Genomic DNA, 19,363 nt, shown 5'->3' with positions numbered 1-19,363 from the left:
ATATATATATATATATATATATATATATATATATATATATATATACACACACACACAGTTGGTTTACACTCACCTATCACTTTGACAAAATAGGCGTCAGCTTCGAAGTTATTCATTAGGACGTGGATGGCGCCGTCCTCAGAGGTTTTCTTACTTAAGACAATGATGTCCAGGATTCCCTGCAACGACACAACACAAGTCAATGAGGGACATCTAAGTTTACTTACTTTTGTATGCCGAGAAGTGGGCGTGGCAAGAAGACTCAAAATACGGAAAATGTATTAAAAACGTGCGCCAGTTTAATGTACACAAGGCGTGAGGTGGAGTAAGTAACATACGTCTACTGATTAGTTAACCGTCCAATGTCAGACCTTATTTTTCAAGCATTTACGTCCCAGGGGAAGAAGTTAGCTACTTCCTCCCTCACTGATGTCACCACTGAGCTGCACTTCCCAGCATTCCTTGTTATATTTCTTTAAGAAAACAACAAATCTTGCACCCTGGCAGGCTATACATTATGGTTCGGGCTCATCTCCATCACATCCTTGATGGACGAATACACGGCAGAGATTCAATCAAGCGAGTCTCTGCACAGCGAGAGGGAAGGAGGGTCACTTACTGTGACTGACAGTCTGACAGATGGATACTCATTGTGATTGGCTGCCAGGGAGAACTGATACAGCGTGGGGGTGGGCAATCTGTGACCGAGTGACAGAGAAGAAAGCCCCATGAGAGTCAGTATGGCTGACAATGGTCGTTGTGAGAAAACTGCACCGGATAAGCAATACAATAGGCAGGAGCTACACTGCAGGCCATTAACATCACCCCCGACTAACTAATCAATTAGAAGATATAAAGCAACAATCAACTCCGCTAAGTACCAGGGTAAATTGTTTCTTCGGAAGTGGATTAATCTTCGTTTTTGCGTTTCTGCATTATCGCCAACATCAAAGCAATGAATCCGTACAGACTGGCACAGTAAATAATTTAAAATCAGATTTTATTAAAAGTTACATGGATGAAGCTGGAGGGTCGGAGTCGCCGCTAATAAATGTATCTTATTAATTATTCAGAAAACCAAGACTTCAAAAAATGTATCTACTTAACCCCTTCTGTGCCACTGATTAATTGGCATGGCTGCTGCTCACCCCCACACTAGTGAAAATAAGGGGTGTAATGGTGGCCAAATTGTCACCCAGCTTTCCCAGGATACAAATAAGAAAAGGCTGAAGGCTATTTCTATGCTGTTTAAGGCTCTAGTCACATGACAGGGCCCGAGTCTCGGCTGATAAAAACGTCCGTTTTGGTCAGTTTTTCTTGGCCGTTTTGCATCCGTTCCGTTTCGGGCCGTGTTTCCATTTTTAACTCGTTTTTTTTCCCTGTCCATTTTAAAAACGGATGAATTAAATTTGTACATTTTTTGCCATACACTTCCCTCTGTAGGTAATGCCACACAGCCCCCCTTGTAGGTAATGCCACACAGCGCCCTGTAGGTAATGCCACACAGCGCCCCTTGTAGGTAATGCCACACAGCGCCCCTTGTAGGTAATGCCACACAGCGCCCCTTGTAGGTAATTCTACACAGCACTCCCCACCTTTGTGTAGATAGCGCCACCGTTCTAGGAGAAGTCCCTGACTTCACTGCCCATATATGGACAATGAAGTCAGGGACTTCTCCTGAAGCGGAATCCCCAATCCTCAGCCACAGCGTTGCCGAAGCTGTGGCTGGGGATTCTGCTCCTACAGGGAGCAAAAAAATACCCTCCCCTCCTCCTCCTCACATGCACTTCGCACTGTGAGGAGGAGGAGGAGAGAGCAAGTGACGGAAGACACGGCCGTCACTTGGAGCACATTCACGTGATGGCCGTATATTACCCGGCCCCATAGACTTCTACAGGCAGCCGGTAGAAAGGCCGAAAATAGGGCATGACCCATTTTTTTGACAGCCCGGTTTCACGGGCCGTCAAAAAATCTGTTGTGTGAATAGCCCCATTTGGGGTCTATTGTTCCTACTGCGGTCGTGTGAATAGGGCCTAAGAGAAGCTAGAACAGGAAGTGGAGTACTAGCACCCGTCTGCTTCTTATACCCCATTATAAGCACTAGCGCCCGTGTGCATCTTATACCCCATTATAAGTACTAGCACCCGTCTGCTTCTTATACCCCATTAAGTACTAGCGCCCGTCTGCTTCTTATACCCCATAAGTACTAGCGCCTGTCTGCATCTTATACCCCATTATAAGGACTAGCGCCCGTCTGCTTCTTATACCCCATTATAAGTACTAGCGCCCGTCTGCATCTTATACCCCATTATAAGTACTAGCGCCCGTATGCTTCTTATACCCCATTATAAGTACTAGCGCCCGTCTGCTTCTTATACCCCATTATAAGTACTAGCGCCCGTCTGCATCTTATACCCCATTATAAGTACTAGCGCCCGTCTGCTTCTTATACTCCATTATAAATACTAGCGCCCGTCTGCTTCTTATACCCCATTAAGTACTAGCGCCCGTCTGCTTCTTATACCCCATTATAAGTACTAGCGCCCGTCTGCTTCTTATACCCCATTAAGTACTAGCGCCCGTCTGCTTCTTATACCCCATTATAAGCACTAGCGCCCGTCTGCATCTTATACCCCATTATAAGTACTAGCGCCCGTCTGCTTCTTATACACCATTATAAGTACTAGCGCCCGTCTGCTTCTTATACCCCATTATAAGTACTAGCGCCCGTCTGCTTCTTATACCCCATTATAAGTACTAGCGCCCGTCTGCATCTGATCTTATACCCCATTATAAGTACTAGCGCCCGTCTGCTTCTTATACCCCATTATAAGTACTAGCGCCCGTCTGCATCTGATCTTATACCCCATTATAAGTACTAGCGCCCGTCTGCTTCTTATACCCCATTATAAGTACTAACGCCCGTCTGCTTCTTATACCCCATTATAAGTACTAGCGCCCGTCTGCTTCTTATACCCCATTATAAGTACTAGCGCCCGTCTGCTTCTTATACCCCATTATAAGTACTAGCGCCCGTCTGCTTCTTATACCCCATTATAAGCACTAGCGCCCGTCTGCTTCTTATACCCCATTATAAGCACTAGCGCCCGTCTGCATCTTATACCCCATTATAAGTACTAGCGCCCATCTGCTTCTTATACCCCATTATAAGCACTAGCGCCCGTCTGCTTCTTATACCCCATTATAAGCACTAGCGCCCGTCTGCTTCTTATACCCCATTACAAGTACTAGCGCCCGTCTGCTTCTTATACCCCATTATAAGTACTAGCACCCGTCTGCTTCTTATACCCCATTATAAGCACTAGCGCCCGTCTGCTTCTTATACCCCATTACAAGTACTAGCGCCCGTCTGCTTCTTATACCCCATTATAAGTACTAGCGCCCGTCTGCTTCTTATACCCCATTATAAGCACTAGCGCCCGTCTGCTTCTTATACCCCATTACAAGTACTAGCGCCCGTCTGCTTCTTATACCCCATTATAAGTACTAGCACCCGTCTGCTTCTTATACCCCATTATAAGCACTAGCGCCCGTGTGCATCTTATACCCCATTATAAGTACTAGCGCCCGTCTGCTTCTTATACCCCATTATAAGCACTAGCGCCCGTCTGCATCTTATACCCCATTATAAGTACTAGCGCCCGTCTGCTTCTTATACCCCATTATAAGTACTAGCGCCCGTCTGCTTCTTATACCCCATAAGTACTAGCGCCCGTCTGCTTCTTATACCCCATTATAAGTACTAGCGCCCGTCTGCTTCTTATACCCCATTATAAGTACTAGCGCCCGTCTGCTTCTTATACCCCATTATAAGTACTAGCGCCCGTCTGCATCTTATACCCCATTAAGTACTAGCGCCCGTCTGCTTCTTATGCCCCATTATAAGTACTAGCACCCGTCTGCATCTTATACCCCATTATAAGCACTAGCGCCCGTCTGCATCTTATACCCCATTATAAGCACTAGCGCCCATCTGCTTCTTATACCCCATTATAAGCACTAGCGCCCGTCTGCTTCTTATACCCCATTACAAGTACTAGCGCCCGTCTGCTTCTTATACCCCATTATAAGCACTAGCTCCCGTCTGCTTCTTATACCCCATTATAAGCACTAGCGCCCGTCTGCTTCTTATACCCCATTATAAGTACTAGCGCCCGTCTGCTTCTTATACCCCATTATAAGTACTAGCACCCGTCTGCATCTTATACCCCATTATAAGTACTAGCGCCCGTCTGCATCTTATACCCCATTATAAGCACTAGCGCCCGTCTGCTTCTTATACCCCATTATAAGCACTAGCGCCCGTCTGCATCTTATACCCCATTATAAGTACTAGCGCCCGTCTGCATCTTATACCCCATTATAAGCACTAGCGCCCGTCTGCATCTTATACCCCATTATAAGCACTAGCGCCCGTCTGCTTCTTATACCCCATTATAAGTACTAGCGCCTGTCTGCATCTTATACCCCATAAGTACTAGCGCCCGTCTGCTTCTTATACCCCATTATAAGTACTAGCGCCTGTCTGCATCTGATCTTATACCCCATTATAAGTACTAGCGCCGTCTGCTTCTTATACCCCATTATAAGCACTAGCGCCCGTCTGCTTCTTATACCCCATTATAAGTACTAGCGCCCGTCTTCTTCTTATACCCCATTATAAGCACTAGCGCCCGTCTGCTTCTTACACCCCATTATAAGCACTAGCGCCCGTCTGCTTCTTATACCCCATTATAAGTACTAGCGCCCGTCTGCTTCTTATACCCCATTATAAGTACTAGCACCCGTCTGCTTCTTATACCCCATTATAAGCACTAGCGCCCGTCTGCTTCTTATACCCCATTATAAGCACTAGCGCCCGTCTGCATCTTATACCCCATTATAAGTACTAGCGCCCGTCTGCTTCTTATACCCCATTATAAGCACTAGCGCCCGTCTGCATCTTATACCCCATTATAAGTACTAGCGCCCGTCTGCTTCTTATACACCATTATAAGTACTAGCGCCCGTCTGCTTCTTATACCCCTTTATAAGTACTAGCGCCCGTCTGCTTCTTATACACCATTATAAGTACTAGCGCCCGTCTGCATCTGATCTTATACCCCATTATAAGTACTAGCGCCCGTCTGCTTCTTATAGCCCATTATAAGTACTAGCGCCCGTCTGCATCTTATACCCCATTATAAGTACTAGCGCCCGTCTGCATCTTATACCCCATTATAAGTACTAGCGCCCGTCTGCTTCTTATACCCCATTATAAATACTAGCGCCCGTCTGCTTCTTATACCCCATTAAGTACTAGCGCCCGTCTGCTTCTTATACCCCATTATAAGTACTAGCGCCCGTCTGCTTCTTATACCCCATTAAGCACTAGCGCCCGTCTGCATCTTATACCCCATTATAAGTACTAGCGCCCGTCTGCTTCTTATACCCCATTATAAGTACTAGCGCCCGTCTGCTTCTTATACCCCATTATAAGCACTAGCGCCCGTCTGCATCTTATACCCCATTATAAGTACTAGCGCCCGTCTGCTTCTTATACCCCATTATAAGTACTAGCGCCCGTCTGCTTCTTATACCCCATTAAGTACTAGCGCCCGTCTGCTTCTTATACCCCATTATAAGCACTAGCGCCCGTCTGCTTCTTATACCCCATTATAAGCACTAGCGCCCGTCTGCTTCTTATACCCCATTATAAGCACTAGCGCCCGTCTGCTTCTTATACCCCATTATAAGCACTAGCGCCCGTCTGCTTCTTATACCCCATTATAAGCAGTAGCGCCCGTCTGCTTCTTATACCCCATTAAGTACTAGCGCCCGTCTGCTTCTTATACCCCATAAGTACTAGCGCCTGTCTGCATCTTATACCCCATTATAAGGACTAGCGCCCGTCTGCTTCTTATACCCCATTATAAGTACTAGCGCCCGTCTGCATCTTATACCCCATTATAAGTACTAGCGCCCGTATGCTTCTTATACCCCATTATAAGCACTAGCGCCCGTCTGCTTCTTATACCCCATTATAAGCACTAGCGCCCGTCTGCATCTTATACCCCATTATAAGCACTAGCGCCCGTCTGCTTCTTATACCCCATTATAAGCACTAGCGCCCGTCTGCATCTTATACCACATTATAAGTACTAGCGCCCGTCTGCTTCTTATACCCCATTATAAGTACTAGCGCCCGTCTGCTTCTTATACCCCATTATAAGTACTAGCGCCCGTCTGCTTCTTATACCCCATTATAAGTACTAGCGCCCGTCTGCTTCTTATACCCCATTATAAGCACTAGCGCCCGTCTGCATCTTATACCACATTATAAGTACTAGCGCCCGTCTGCTTCTTATACCCCATTATAAGTACTAGCGCCCGTCTGCTTCTTATACCCCATTATAAGTACTAGCGCCCGTCTGCTTCTTATACCCCATTATAAGTACTAGCGCCCGTCTGCTTCTTATACCCCATTATAAGTACTAGCGCCCGTCTGCTTCTTATACCCCATTATAAGTACTAGCGCCCGTCTGCTTCTTATACCCCATTAAGTACTAGCGCCCGTCTGCATCTTATACCCCATTATAAGTACTAGCGCCCGTCTGCTTCTTATACCCCATTAAGTACTAGCGCCCGTCTGCTTCTTATGCCCCATTATAAGTACTAGCGCCCGTCTGCATCTTATACCCAATTATAAGTACTAGCGCCCGTCTGCTTCTTATACCCCATTATAAGTACTAGCGCCCGTCTGCTTCTTATACCCCATTATAAGTACTAGCGCCCGTCTGCTTCTTATACCCCATTATAAGTACTAGCGCCCGTCTGCTTCTTATACCCCATTAAGTACTAGCGCCCATCTGCTTCTTATACCCCATTATAAGTACTAGCGCCCGTCTGCATCTTATACCCCATTATAAGTACTAGCGCCCCTCAGCATCCCGTCTTTTGTTTTAAAGCTCGATATCCCTATGAGCTGGGGCGTGTAGTGCATCCATGGCAGCGATCCTATAAATCACGCTTGATCGGCCTCAGAGTCTCTGCCTAATTAAGTCATTTGCTTTCATTATCTGCTCCAGCTCCTAAAATCTGACACTGGAGAGGAGACGACGCTGCGCGTTCAAAGGAACAGAGAGGAAAGCGGCAATTAAAAGTAGCAAAAATGTTCTCACATCTTCATAAATGTCAAAGAAGGTCGTCACCGCCGCGTCCGTTATCTGATTGAGGTCGGAAAGATCCCAGTGGACGTCAAACATTCGGGAGCACGAGCTGTTCTTACAGGGGACGTTCTCCAGGAGGAAGGCTTGCTGGTTACTAAGAGGAGACAACAAATCCATTACAAGACAAGTCACACTACAAGGATTTTGATTGGTCAGGCCTGAACTACATGGATGGAATACTTCCCTGTATGTATGGCCTGCAATGACCAATTGCTCCTGTAGGGGGCACATGCAAAGGAGTCATTAAAAAGCGCTGCAATTTTGTAATATACTTTATATATTAATTTCTCAACATTTCCAATATCTCTGCTTGCTGTCAGAGGATGAGAACATTCTTATTTACATCCAGAGGCTAAATATCCATACAGACCGTGTACTTCTCACAGCTGAGTTTTTGTTACAATGTATACAGTCCAGTTAATATTAAGTGAGCTGGACACATCAGCAGCAGCATTTCTCTCCTGTCCTGATAGCTTGTTACAGCGTATCAGTGCAGGTAAAATCTATCGCAGTGGAATGTGTAGAGCGGATACAAATGTAGCAAACGCTCAGCTGTGAGAGCTATTAAAGGGGTTTTCTCACACTATACATTAGTAAAGCTGGGCGGAAACCAATATGGCCGTCATAGCTCGCGCTGCTTTTCTAAAGTCCTAACCAGTAATGCTTTGCAGCTAAGAGGGTGGGGGAGGTGTTATCTTAGGCAGGAGCCAGGGAAAGCTGGGTGACAGCCACATTGATTGTCGCCGTATTAACCGATATCATCTGGGATCATGCCGCGGTGGTCGTGTACACGACATTCTGTCTGAAGTTTCCATTTATAGGTTATTTAAGAAAAGGATGTTACAAATTTGCGCTGCCCGCCGGCGGAAACATCGCAAATGAGGAGGTCATTACGGAAGAGCTGAGTCTATTTCTGGCTATAATTACACCCCCTCGCCTATAGATGCCGCTCCCCGTATAGATCGTACTGGAGATCCCTTCAAGTTTAACATCAATCCATGTCCAATTAGCCGAGAACCCTCCACGTGGCAGCGCAAATCTGTATTTAATTTTATATCGAAGCGAATCCAGAAATAAAGTTATAATGTGGACACAATGTGGTGAGCGATCGTACTCCGGAACACACACAGGACAGCGGCCGCCGTATCCACGGAGGTCACCAGAAAATCCTCGTACCGTGTCCTCCCACAATCCCATGCTCTGCAGCATTCGCTTAAAAGCGAGGGACCTATAGCTCTATAGTCAGGTGGTCCAGAGGAGAGGAAGAGATATATATATATACACACACACACACAGTATACTGGGGATAATAGCGGTCAGGGCACCAGGTTCAGAATGTCTGTAACCGGCAAATTGTGGCGTCGTTTCAGAGATCATCAACCGCGGGGACCCGGAAATCATCCACACGAGGAAGAAGAGGAAACCGTCCTGACAAGTCCCAGAAACTGCTGCCCAGAGGGGAACAAGACACACGAGACGCCGCAGCACAAGCATCCAGAAGACAAGTAACGCGTACACAAACTCTGGGTCCATTGTCCTCTACCCCAAGTGTCAGTGTGTCCTTATCCTGTACCCCAAGTGTCAGCGTATCATCCTGTACCCCAAGTGTCAGCGTATCATTATCCTGTACCCCAAGTGTCAGTGTATCATTATCCTGTACCCCAAGTGTCAGTGTATCATTATCCTGTCCCCCAAGTGTCCGTGTATCATTATCCTGTCTCCCAAGTGTCAGTGTAACATTATCCTGTACCCCAATTGTCACTGTATCATTATCCTGTACCCCAAGTGTCACTGTATCATTATCCTGTACCCCAATTGTCAGTGTATCATTATCCTGTACCCCAAGTGTCATTGTATCATTATACTGTACCCCCAAGTGTCACTGTATCATTATCCTGTACCCCAAGTGTCAGTATACCATTATCCTGTACCCCAAGTGTCAGTGTATCATTATCCTGTACCCCCAAGTGTCACTATCATTATCCTGTACCCCAATTGTCAGTGTATCATTATCCTGTACCCCAATTGTCAGTGTATCATTATCCTGTACCCCAAGTGTCAGTATGTGATCGTCCTCTACCCCAAGTGTCAGTGTGTCATTGTCCTGTACCCCCAAGTGTCACTGTATCATTATCCTGTACCCCAATTGTCAGTGTATCATTATCCTGTACCCCAATTGTCAGTGTATCATTATCCTGTACCCCAAGTGTCAGTATGTGATCATCCTCTACCCCAAGTGTCAGTGTGTCATTGTCCTGTACCCCAAGTGTCAGTGTATTTGATGAGTGGCATTATTAATAAGCCCCTCACTCGTGCCCTCTCCTCGCTGGTGGAGGGTCCTGCAGGGGCAGGTTGATGGAATCCACTTAATACATTAGGAAGCTGCGGTTTCAATTCCACTAACAGAACAATTTACAATGAAACCTTCTCTCGCATCACTCCCCCTGCAGCCCCCCCATCACTCCACCTGCAGACCCCCATCACCCCCCTGCAGCCCCCGCATCACTCCCCCTGCAGCCCCCCGCATCACTCCACCTGCAGCCCCCCCCCATCACCCCCCTGCAGCCCCCCGCATCACTCCCCCTGCAGCCCCCCATCACTCCCCCTGCATTACTCCACCTGCAGCCCCCCCATCACCGCCCCCTGCAGCCCCCGCATCACTCCACCTGCAGCCCCCCCCATCACCCCCTGCAGCCCCCCGAATCACTCCACCTGCAGCCCCCCCATCACCCCCTGCAGCCCCCCGCATCACTCCACCTGCAGCCCCCCCCCCATCACCCCCTGCAGCCCCCCGCATCACTCCACCTGCAGCCCCCCCATCACCCCCTGCAGCCCCCCGCATCACCCCCCTGCAGCCCATCACTCCCCCTGCATTACTCCCCCTGCATTACTCCCCCTGCAGCCCCCCCATCACCGCCCCCTGCAGCCCCCCGCATTACTCCCCCTGCAGCCCCCCCATCACCGCCCCCTGCAGCCCCCCCATCACCGCCCCCTGCAGCCCCCCCCCCCGCATCGTGGGCAATCCTCTCCACCAGCAATTCCTTACACTGGTCTTGCTTTCTATCAGAACAGAGCGAGGTGTGGGGGAGGGGACGGTTTACACTTATCTGTCTATTGTATTACAATTATGAGTCCATTATGTAACTGCCGGCTGACGCTGAATGTCACTCCTGATACAATTGTTACTGATGTGGTGTCCTATAAATACCGCCCGGGGCACAGCGACACTTTCCATAGATCAGGTCACAAACTTCTTCCATTATTGTCTTTCTACAACCCGGAGGCCAATACAAATGATTGCACCCGCTGTAAACAGACACGAGATCTTTCCTGTGATCGCCATGAAGGAGAACAGATTCTATTCTAGGAGCTCTCAATCCTATAATAGTCCGGCATCGTTATAAGACAAGTGCTTGACATCTGCCACGTCAACGTGTCCTGAGCTTCCCAACACTGGAGATATGTGACAAAGTAGCCACAGCTTGTGGGTGTCTCCATGGTTACAGACTACAAACAAATCTTGTGTAGTCTGATCCTGCCGTCATGTGTTCCTCTACTCTCTCTTGCCCCAATTCCATTGTCTGTAGATTAGCAAGAAGAGAATAATTATCGGCCAATTATCGGGCAAACGAGCCCTCACAGAAGGCTCGTTCCCAATCATTACCCTGTGTAAAGATCTTTAACACGTGCCTGTAGGACAACCCTACATTAGGTTTGCTTGTAGTATGTAATCATGTATAGGAGCTGCATACATAAAACGGCAGTATTTCTTCTAATCAAGACTATGTGCAAAGTTGCTTCATCTTTGTTTCAGAAGCAATGTTTTTTGCAAAAGTATGCACACCCTTTAACATGGTTCAAATTTGCAAACACAATCAATCTGCCGCGCCGCGTCCGACCGCTAAATACAGATCACGACAACAGGACATTGATTTTGTGTACGACGGTCCGTGCGCGTTCTGCAGAATAAACCAGGACACTTTACATCTCGTAATTAGTCACATCATTCCTGGAAATCCACGCAATTGTGTTTGACGTAAACCGCCCCAACGGGACTCATCTGTTACGGTTAGTCCGGACAGCGGAGCAGCGCTCAGGCAATTGGCCATCAATTCTCTTCTACTTGGAGTCTCGGGAATTGTTTAAATAAACCGAATTCTGCAATAGCGGACGGACGCAAATGATATCTCGATGGAGTGAACTCCGGGCAATGCGACGATGCCCGAGAAGGATTAACCAGGTGTAAACCACCAGCGCCGCTCCGCGTGAACAATACCGCAATATACAATGTCTGTAAAACAAGATGGCCGATGTAAATGAACCCCATCAGCGAGGACCCCTATAACGTCCCCTAAGATGTAAGGGGGATGTCTTTAAAGTAAACTTCACATTTCGTGAGGCTGCTGCTCTATCCGTCCTCCATGCTTTACACTAATTATAATGAGTGACACCGGTTAAACTGAATGGTCTATAGGGGTCTAATATGGTACTTCTCTCTTATCATAGTATCAGGCTGCTGTTCTGTCTCTCCCCCTTGCTTTACACTGCAGCTTTGCGTGGCAATCCATCAGCAAGTCCGTACATAAAGAGCCGAATGGCATTCGAGCAAGGGCAGAAGATTTTTAAACTACAAGCAACGGAACCATCAGGGAGAAAAAGAAGATCAGAAAAGTGCGGCGCATAGACGGAGGGGGTGGAGCTTTGATTAGAGGGAGGAGCCTGCATATAAAGTAGCACAACTAATAAGAGCCTGGTGGTAGAGGTCTCTGGTGAGTGCTCAGTGCCAGGCAGAACTGCTGAGGAGTTCCTACACTTATTATTTTTATTAAGGTAATATCATTTAATACTGGAGCCAGACATATAGGATCCGTCCGTGTTTATTACAGTCATATAGATAATTTATTAGCTTCTCAGGGGAAGGGACGTTAGAGCAGTTTAACTAAAGCACTCAACGCAGGCGAGAAATCCAGAGCGTGGTAATGTAGATGAGTCATTGTTTGGCTGCGAGTAGCGAAGAGCTGGACAATGCAGGGAATATCTATAGGGCGTCTACCCTGCACCTATGTACATCTACATCCCAATCATTCTGCATCCAGCCCAATCATTCTGCATCCAGCCCAATCATTCTGCATCCAGCCCAATCATTCTGCATCCAGCCCAATCAGGCCAGTAGACTTCAGCTCCATATCACCGTCACTAAATACTCTGTAGGGCCAATTCATTTTTTTCTGATCAGCCCCTTTGTCTCACCGACACAGCACCAGCTCCAAAGAAATTCTTAATTAAAGGATTCAGTACAGGTACGAGTGGACAGTTTGCTGATCATTTTGGAAAGCAACTTCCTGAAGGGAGACAATCTGAAGGAGCAGAGCTGCTGTGTAAAGCATGAGGGAAGGACAGATTAATTAATAGCCTGAGCCTCTAATGAGTAAAGCTGGGGTTACTGATCATACGTTTTAGATAGCGGTCAGCTATTCTCCCCCCAAGTACCCCATTAACGTGCAGGATAAGTTCAGACTTTAATTCCTCCTTGTCAATGCCCCCTATAGAAATCTCCAAAGCAGCCGGGACGCCCAAGACCACAAACCTATCAGCGCTCTCTCCTAAGACTCCCCTAGATAACAGTCTGTACCTCTTCATGACTGGCAGTTCCTTATATGAGAAGACTCTCGTTCGTCCTTGTGAAAAGCACAAAGTTGCCTCCGACCCCCTGCGCACAGCGTGGCATGGAGTCACAAGGACAGGATGACGCTTATCTCCTTAATCAAGACAATCAATCACCGGAATGAGATCCAATGGACTTAATGCAGGAAATTAAATAGCCGTTCTGCTTGATGGATCTCCGCGACTTGCTGAGACGTCCGTTTTCTCACTACCGGTTGAAAGCCGCTGCATGTACAAGGCGAAGGACGTCAATACCGAAACACGCAGGATTATGGATAGTGCTGGAATGTAGAGAGGTGGATGAGACGCTGTATAATATGAAATAAACCTAATCATTATGGAGGCTGAGAAGCCCTACAGGACTAAAACTTCTCACAGCTGAGGGTTTGCTACACTTCTATCCAGTCTATACAATCCTTTGTACACTAAATAGTCAGGACTCTGATGCAATGTATCAGTGTAGGCAAAATGGAACAGTCAGGAGCTCTGTTTGACCATTTACTTCTTACAGCTGAGGGTTTGCTACATTTGTATCCAGTCTAGTCAATCCTTTGTGCATTAAACCCATCAGCAGTGCAAATTTATCTCCTGTCCTGATAGTTTGTTACATTTTACCTGCACTGATACATTATACTGATGAGTTTAAATGTTATTTAGACTTGATACAAATGTAACAAACCCTCAGCTGTGAGAAGTATTACGTAGAATAGAACTCAAACCGATACATTTTACCTACATGGATACACACTAGCAAACGGTCAAGAAAGGAGAGAAGTGTGCCGCTATTATGATTAGTTCACAAACGATTGTCTGAACTGATACGTTGTAACAAACCCTCAGCTGTGTGAGGACGGGTTCTGAGCCTCCGTGATTAAGATAGTTGTAGAATCATTCTGCATCAACCTAAGACTGGACATAATTTGTATCCAGGCTGAACAATCCTTTGTCCAGTCTTATGTTGACGAAGAATGATTCTACAACGATCTTAATCACGGAGGCTCAGAACCCGTCCTGCTCACACAGCTGAGGGTTTGTTACAATGTATCAGTTCTGAGCCTCCGTGATTAAGATAGTTGTAGAATCATTCTTCATCAACATAAGACTGGACAACCCCTTTAAATCCTCCCTCATTAGTATTGATGTGCGCTCTCGGCCCCGCGGCTGTTTAATGTAAATTATTTTGCAGCCCGGACACGACCTTCAGCCTGGATCTACCTGACACATTGAGCCGTCACCGATCCCAAAGTGCAAGCATAGAAGGGTTAATACACAGGAGGCGCGGGGCATCTCCAGGGGCGATAACAAGAAGTAACGACACCGCACCGGAGACATAATTGCACCTTATAAGCAGATAAATCAATAGAGCGCGCGCGGGCCGCAGGGAACCACCTGCCAAAGCTTCTCCAATAGCAAATAGATATTGACCATCTTATCACGGAATCCCCGAGATCCAGTAATTCCTTCCGAGACCCTCCGGATTCGTTTTCTGTAATGGAAAGACCCCCACGAGTTCTGATATTGAGTGTTAGCCGGGGGCACATCACAAGGAATCTGAACGACTGGCAGGAGCCATGCTGAGATCACTGCTGCAACTCTGCTTTCCCAGAACCCCGAATGGCAAAAACAAAGATGTCATTCCGGAGTCTAGGAAAGCTGGGTGATAGCTGTAATGGTGACTGTATTTCCCAGGGACAGATCAAACGAAGAAACAGGTAAGACAGCGGGTAAGTGATGGGTATGAGCAACGCCCGGTGTCCACTCGCTGCCGGGGCTGCCATAAAACAGCCGGAGACGTAACGCACACAAACAGATTAAACTCTGTGAAGAGAAGGAACATAATCGACAACTGCATCTGACTCAGGTGCTCGGCGGGAAGCGCTGAAATTGGCTCCTGCGGAAACGTTTCACTTGAGGTATCAGATAGAAGACGAAGGAGACGAGCGGGGGAGACCCGGCTCACAGATTTCCAATTACAAGCCTCACTCCGGAGCCCTGACCTCCTCCAGGTTTTCTAATTAAACAAGACAATTAAAAACGACATCGCCGGAGGTCTGTGTAACGTTCCACGAGCAGCGCCGCCGCACACCGCTACTCGGGGGGGAGGGGGGGGGGGTTCAACACCTTGGTCAGATCCCAATTTTCACTGCTGCAGCTTCTAATGTATCTCCAATAACTGACCTAAAATCAGGTCCTTGAGTCGTCCTCTTCAAATTCTATTCAGGTTCTTAGTTCTATGTGTTCCTGGGAAAGCTGGGTGACAAATACGGCTGTCATTAGAGCTCCCATATGAGACGACACTCAGCAATTCTATTAGTCTGATTCATGGGAAAGCTGGGTGACAATTAATAGGGCTGCTATCTTACACAGGGAGCGTCACCCAGCAAATCTATTCAGTCGTTCCTTAGTTCTATCCGTTCCTAGGAAAAGCTGGGTGACCATCAATAGGGCCGCTATCACAGCTCACACAGGGGCCGTCATCTCGCAAATTGATTCACCTATTTCCTAGTTCTTTCTGTTACAAGAAAAGCTGGGTCACGTCCAGTATGGCTCCCATCCCTTGAGATGTCACTCAGCAAGTTTACTCAAGACGTTTAGTTCTATCTGTTCCTTGGAAAGCTGGGTGACAGTCAATAAAGCTGCCACCACAGCCCACACAGGGGCTGTCACCCACCGATTCTTTTCACTTATTGCTTAGTTCGATCTGTTCCTGGGAAAGCTGGGTGACAACCAATAGCTGCCATTTCAGTTTCCACAGGGGTGGTTATTCAGCTTTCTCACAGTCCAGGAGTGCCTAGGAGCCAGGGTGGCATCATTGCATGACTATGAACATTCGCCATTTAGCGTGGCAAGCCATGTGGAGACTAAAATTGGTCTTCACCCAGCTTTCCTAGGAACAGAAGGAACTAAAAAATGCCTGAATAGAATTGTTCACAGAGGACAGTGAATATATGGTGCATAGACGCGCTCACGTTCCGTTTCGCCTCCTTTGGTCATCAACTTTTGAGGACCGGGCCCCATCTGCACGCCGCCGTAAATGTCTCACTTCCCGTCTCGCCAAGGCACTTCAATTATAGCTTATTAGGCAGCTGTGAGTAATTATGGCGCAGCGTCAGGGAAGTGGGCGCTCACGAAACGCACACTATGTCACTTAAACATCTGGAGGTAGGACGCCGATACTTCTGCAACATGTGATTATTTGGATCTGGCGGGTAACGGAGACGGAGCGTGAAATTGCTGCTCAATGACGTAGGTCCCGTATTGCTGAGATGCGCTGAGTGCCCTTTACAATCCTGTCACTTGCTCCTCAGCAGCGGACTACAGGCTGGCACTTTGTCATTTTTTCAAATAGCAATTGGCATGGACTTGGATTTAGGCTGGATTCACACGACCACATTACGTCCGTAATGGACGGAACGTATTTCGGCCGCAAGTCCCGGACCGAACACACTGCAGGGAGCCGGGCTCCCAGCATCATACTTATGTACGACGCTAGGAGTCCCTGCCTCGCTGCAGGACAACTGTCCCGTACTGTAATCATGTTTTCAGTACAGGACAGAAGTTCCATTACGGACGTAACATGGTCGTGTGAATCCAGCCTTACAGTTTTTTCCAGTAATTGATATGGCAATAGTCAGGAGGATCGATTACAGATCAATTGTCCAGCTTCACCGCCACCCAAATCTATACGGCAACATAAAGGTTAATAAGGCAGCGCAGGGGATCGGCAATAGTCAACTCCGCGATATAAGAAGATCTCAAGACTCGCGCAGCCGGGAACGGATCCAAAGTGATGGAGTTCAATGCAAATCTAATGGAAAAATCCTGGAAAACACAAAAAAGAGGGAGAGATGGAGGGGTGCAATCCACGGGAACCCCCACATTATAGAGAGGAATGATGAGTGCAATCCACGGGAACCCCAATATTATAGAGAGGAATGATGGATGCAATCCACGGGAACCCCCACATTAGAGAGAGGAATGATGGATGCAATCCACGGGAACCCCCACATTAGAGAGAGAGGAATGATGGATGCAATCCACGGGAACCCCCACATTATAGAGAGGAATGATGGATGCAATCCACGGGAACCCCCACATTAGAGAGAGAAATGATGGATGCAATCCACGGGAACCCCCACATTAGAGAGGAATGATGGATGCAATCCACAGGAACCCCAATATTATAGAGAGGAATGATGGATGCAATCCACGGGAACCCCCACATTAGAGAGAGGAATGATGGATGCAATCCACGGGAACCCCAATATTATAGAGCGGAATGATGGATGCAATCCACGGGAACCCCCACAATATAGAGAGGAATGATGGGTGCAATCCACGGGAACCCCCACATTAGAGAGAGGAATGATGGATGCAATCCACGGGAACCCCCACATTATAGAGAGGAATGATGGATGCAATCCACGGGAACCCCAATATTATAGAGAGGAATGATGGATGCAATCCACGGGAACCCCCACATTATAGAGAGGAATGATGGATGCAATCCACGGGAACCCCCACATTATAGAGAGGAATGATGGATGCAATCCACGGGAACCCCCACATTAGAGAGAGGAATGATGGGTGCAATCCATGGGAACCCCAACATTATAGAGATGAATGATGGATGCAATCCACGGGAACCCCCACATTATAGAGATGAATGATGGATGCAATCCACGGGAACCCCAATATTATAGAGAGGAATGATGGATGCAATCCACGGGAACCCCAACATTATAGAGAGGAATGATGGATGCAATCCACCAAGAACCCCAACATTACAATGCTAAAGGCCAGGTGTCACATTGTAACAGATGTCATCAGCTATTCTGTACCCCAACATTACAGGCGTGATATTTAAATTTACACCGATCTACCAATGTTTCTCCACCCAGAACCTCAACATTAAGTGATGTGGAGCGTGAAAAAAAAGACGCCAAATCATAGGTAAACGAGTGACTGGGGGCTTTTACTTTATCCCCCACACCCAGGACGCCCCTTCCAAGTACCCCATACTCCCCCCCCCCCCCCAGTGCAGAACATAAACATCTTCCCGACGGCCGACGCTCTTAGACCAACGAAAACAACCTGAAAGAATCGATGTTTTCAGCAGAAATATCAATTAGCAATCACACAGAACGTGGCGGCGTCTTAAGAAATCGGCGTGTGTCCTCCAGGAGCGCAACTTCTAAGAAGGAGAGAAAATAGCTGAGCGCAGCGAGAAGTCGTTTCTTGCTGCCCCAAATCCTGTTGTAAAATGTTCTAAATGCTCTGCTCGCTGTGCGCCGACCCCGGCGTCTACTAAAGCGCGACCGGCTGCTGCTGGAGATGTGAAGCGAAGAACAGCGGAGACCGCAGATGAAACACACAGCTGGGGCTTCTCTTTGTGTTTTACTTTCAAGTCCCAACTAAAGCGCGGCGGCTTCTCCCCGACCGCAAGGACGCCGCCTCATCGTACACGACGCTTCTGCCAATGCATTCAGGCTTTTCTTTTAAACATCCGCAATGGCGCGGCCTCTTGGATCCGAGCTTGCCGGAGAACGGTTATTTGTGTTGTTGTGATTAGGAGCCCCTGCTCGGCCGCAACGCATTTCTGGAAACAAAACCGGTTCGGAGGATTTTTTTTTTTTTTAGACTACATGTGCGGGGGTTTTACTTTCCATCTCCCGCGGCCGTCAGTCGCTTCTGTGCCACGGGTTGTAATTTTCTCCTCTTTTTTTTTTTTTCCAAGCAATTCAATAAATGTATTTTCTTCGTATTCAAGGATGACCGTGCCAGCGCCAAAAACCCACTTCTCCCCGAGTGTTCTTACGCAGCCCCCGGAACGCGGTCGGAAGCAACAGGCATAACAAACACGAACGGCTTCATTATATTCCGCTGTAAATTGTCTGTGACATTTTGATGAAATAATTACTGGGTAGAGACAATTGGCTGGCAGAACCCGATTTGTGGTGCCAGCCAGGAGAAGAGGAGAGAAATGATTACAGCTTCTGGGGAATTCTCGAAGACAGGCGGGTAGTTTTTAGGCTCGGTTCACAAATAAACCCTTCAAGTATGAAAAACACAGATGGGGCTGGTGAATGTCAAGTCTGCAAAATGAGCGCCGGCAGTAAACATGTTCACGTGTGATTAGAAAAACAGAACTTTGCTTTACGTACGACAGGTTTTATACTCCAGTCACATCCAAAGCTGCACTCAAGACTCTGCTAGTATCCCGCCAGCTGTAATGCTGCATGGTGTCAAAAGTCCCTGTCACCCCCTGCTGGTTCAGCAAGTACAGAGCATGCCCTACACTACAGTGATGCATTGCGTGGCATGAAGTGTTTACCCCAAGCACAATATAGCTTTCAAGCAGAAAAATAAACAATGTCCCACAATGCAATGCGCCAGAGTGGAGCGCATTACTATACGATCTCAGTGGGTTACGCGTGCGTCAGTCGGCATCCAGCAGAAATTTCGGTGCA

At 47.5% G+C, this 19,363-nt stretch overlaps 1 protein-coding gene across 1 annotated transcript in view; it reads right to left on the bottom strand.

Moving 5' to 3' along the window:
- The window catches only part of ITFG1 (integrin alpha FG-GAP repeat containing 1), a 116,533-nt gene that overhangs the window by 30,945 nt on the left and 66,225 nt on the right, over positions 1–19,363 (bottom strand). Inside the window, exons 11-12 of the mRNA XM_075838386.1 lie at positions 7,182–7,323; positions 74–179 (exon numbers count right to left, since the gene is read on the bottom strand). Coding sequence (XP_075694501.1) covers positions 74–179; positions 7,182–7,323 — 248 coding nt within the window. The remainder of the gene's footprint in view (positions 1–73; positions 180–7,181; positions 7,324–19,363) is intronic.

Source organism: Rhinoderma darwinii, chromosome 9 (genome assembly GCF_050947455.1).
Source record: "Rhinoderma darwinii isolate aRhiDar2 chromosome 9, aRhiDar2.hap1, whole genome shotgun sequence".
NCBI classification, from domain to species: domain Eukaryota; kingdom Metazoa; phylum Chordata; class Amphibia; order Anura; family Rhinodermatidae; genus Rhinoderma; species Rhinoderma darwinii.
The sequence above is the reverse complement of the archived record's forward strand: the minus strand, read 5'-3'. Positions and strand labels throughout refer to the sequence as shown.